Consider the following 2500-nt stretch of genomic DNA (forward strand, 5'->3'; position numbering starts at 1 on the left):
TTCAACACACGAACATGCACTATATTGCGCCCTTCTCAGTCCACGCTCACGCGCCTGGCACGAGCATTTGCGACAGCGGGCGTCGTAAAAATACTACCGCTTTTGTCCAAAGGGGACGCCAACGTGCCATCTTACTCGTAGTGCCTTTAAATGTACTTATGGATATTATAATTACTTTCTACAAAATCTGCTAGGAAATAAAACCCAAAATTCTACACACTGCAGCTTTAACTAGGTCATCCATAGTACTAACACTCAACTTCTGGAGTTTGAGCAAGTTGATGGGACCTTCCAAAATAAACAGACGTATTCTTTTCCCTTCTTTTTTCCGCTTGATATTTTATCTCCCTTTTTCTCATAAGTTTTCCGAGTTATTTTGTGTCTTTTGAACTTGTTGTTGTGGAATCTCCTTCAAATCAAATCAAATCAGTTTTATTTGTATAGCCCAAAATCACAAATACATTTGCCTCAGTGGGCTTTACATTTCATACAATATGATACAATATGAAACAATATGATACAATATGACACCCTGCCCTTACACCCTTAGCTCGGCTGAGAAAAAACTCCCTGTAAAAACCCTTTACCGGGAATAAAAAATTGAAGAAATCTCAGGGAGAGTCGACAGAGTAAGGGATCCCTCTCCCAGGACGGACATGCTGCAATAGATGTCATAAGTAGAGAAACATCACAAAGGAGTTTGATCATTGACCAGATGTTTACATGGTAATACTAAAGTAAAGCTGATGTTGAGTAAAGTGTGTGTGGGTGTTAACGTGTGTGTGTTTCTGTGTGTTTTCAGGCCTTTTGTGAACCAGCCGTGCGTCTGTCCGTGTGTCCGTGTGTGTGTACCAGTCACACCCAGAGCGGAGGATGTCTTAATTTATTAACTCTCCTTGCTATCCTCTCTACTGCTATTCTTTTTCTTTTATTTTGAAATTACTTTTGAGATTAGATTTTGTCCAGGTCTAACACAGTCAATGATAAGTAACACATGTCATACTTCACATGTAGCCGTCTGTAAAAGTACATTTGTCTACATTTATTTAGATTTAGCACAGCGAAAAAATTCACCAATGAATCTCTATATGTTGTTAATTGATGCGCACACACACACACACACACACACACACACACACACACACACACACACACACACACACACACACACACACACACACACACACACACACACACACACACACACACACACACACACACACACACACACACACACACACACACACACACACACACACACACACACACACACACACACACACACACACACACACACACACACACACAACCTGTGCTTGAGCTGTTTAATGCTCTGTTGTAGTGTCAGTATGTGGGTGAACAGGGGGCTTTGCAGCATGTTAGTGTAGGCTGTATGTCTGTCTGTCCGTCCGTCCGTCCGTCCGTCCGTCCGTCCGTCCGTCCGTCCGTCCGTCTGTCTGTCTGTGTGTCTGTCTGTCTATCTGTCTTACCTGTGTCTTGAGCTGCTTAATGCTCTGCTGTAGCGTCAGTATGTGGGTGAACAGCGGACTTTGCAGCGTGCCAGAAAGCGTTGCCATGGTTTCACTGTGCGTCCACTCCTCCCTCTGTGACAGTTTGGTCTGGAGACGTTCCAGCGCTCCGATGACCAGCTCACGCTCCATCGCTGACACTGAGAGAAATAACAATAATAGTGATAATATAACAATCATTAAAGCTGCAGTGTGTAGAATTTTGGGTTTTATTTCCTAGCAGATTTTGTAAAAATTAATTATAATATCCATAAGTACATTTAATTTAGTGCATAATAGCTGAAATGTTTTATTTTTTTATTATTATTTTTCCCTTAGAAAGGGTCTCATATATGTCCATATTTCTGCATATCTTGGACCAAGGCCTAGTGCCGCCATTTTGGAAGTGTCATAGTTGGAATGTCATCAGGTGCATTGTTTAAAATGTAGAATTGTTCTTGTCCTTGAAGGCCACTGTAGCTTCTGTTATTATTCTAAAGGGTTGGGGTTACCCAGGGAGCGTTGCATTCTAGAACTTTGTAGAACTTTCTTGATGATGTCATATTACACACTGCACCTTTAACAAATGCCATATGTCTACGGCATGTCAACACCCTCCATCCCAACTCATTTTTTAACCTTTATTTCTACAGGTATATCCCATTGAGACCGCAGCAAACGTATTACAATGACTTTTACACAGTTTGAATTTAAACCAGTTGTGCTCATCCAGTTCAGTAACTTCAGTTGAATTAAATGTGTCCATGAACAAAGCCACTTTCTAAATACTGTAGACAGACAGACAGACAGACAGACAGACAGACAGACAGACAGACAGACAGACAGACAGACAGACAGACAGATAGACAGATAGACAGATAGATAGATAGATAGATAGATAGATAGATAGATAGATAGATAGATAGATAGATAGATAGATAGATAGACAGACAGATAGACAGACAGACAGATAGATAGATAGATAGATAGAT

The 2500-nt window shown here is 40.9% G+C and overlaps 1 protein-coding gene across 1 annotated transcript in view; it reads right to left on the reverse strand.

Moving 5' to 3' along the window:
- LOC307253879 (inaD-like protein) overlaps positions 1 to 2500 on the reverse strand; it is a 74110-nt gene that overhangs the window by 68526 nt on the left and 3084 nt on the right. Inside the window, exon 3 of the mRNA XM_080032097.1 lies at positions 1491 to 1669. Coding sequence (XP_079888223.1) covers positions 1491 to 1669 — 179 coding nt within the window. The remainder of the gene's footprint in view (positions 1 to 1490; positions 1670 to 2500) is intronic.

Source organism: Ammodytes marinus (genome assembly GCF_949987685.1).
Source record: "Ammodytes marinus genome assembly, chromosome: 8".
NCBI lineage: Eukaryota > Metazoa > Chordata > Actinopteri > Uranoscopiformes > Ammodytidae > Ammodytes > Ammodytes marinus.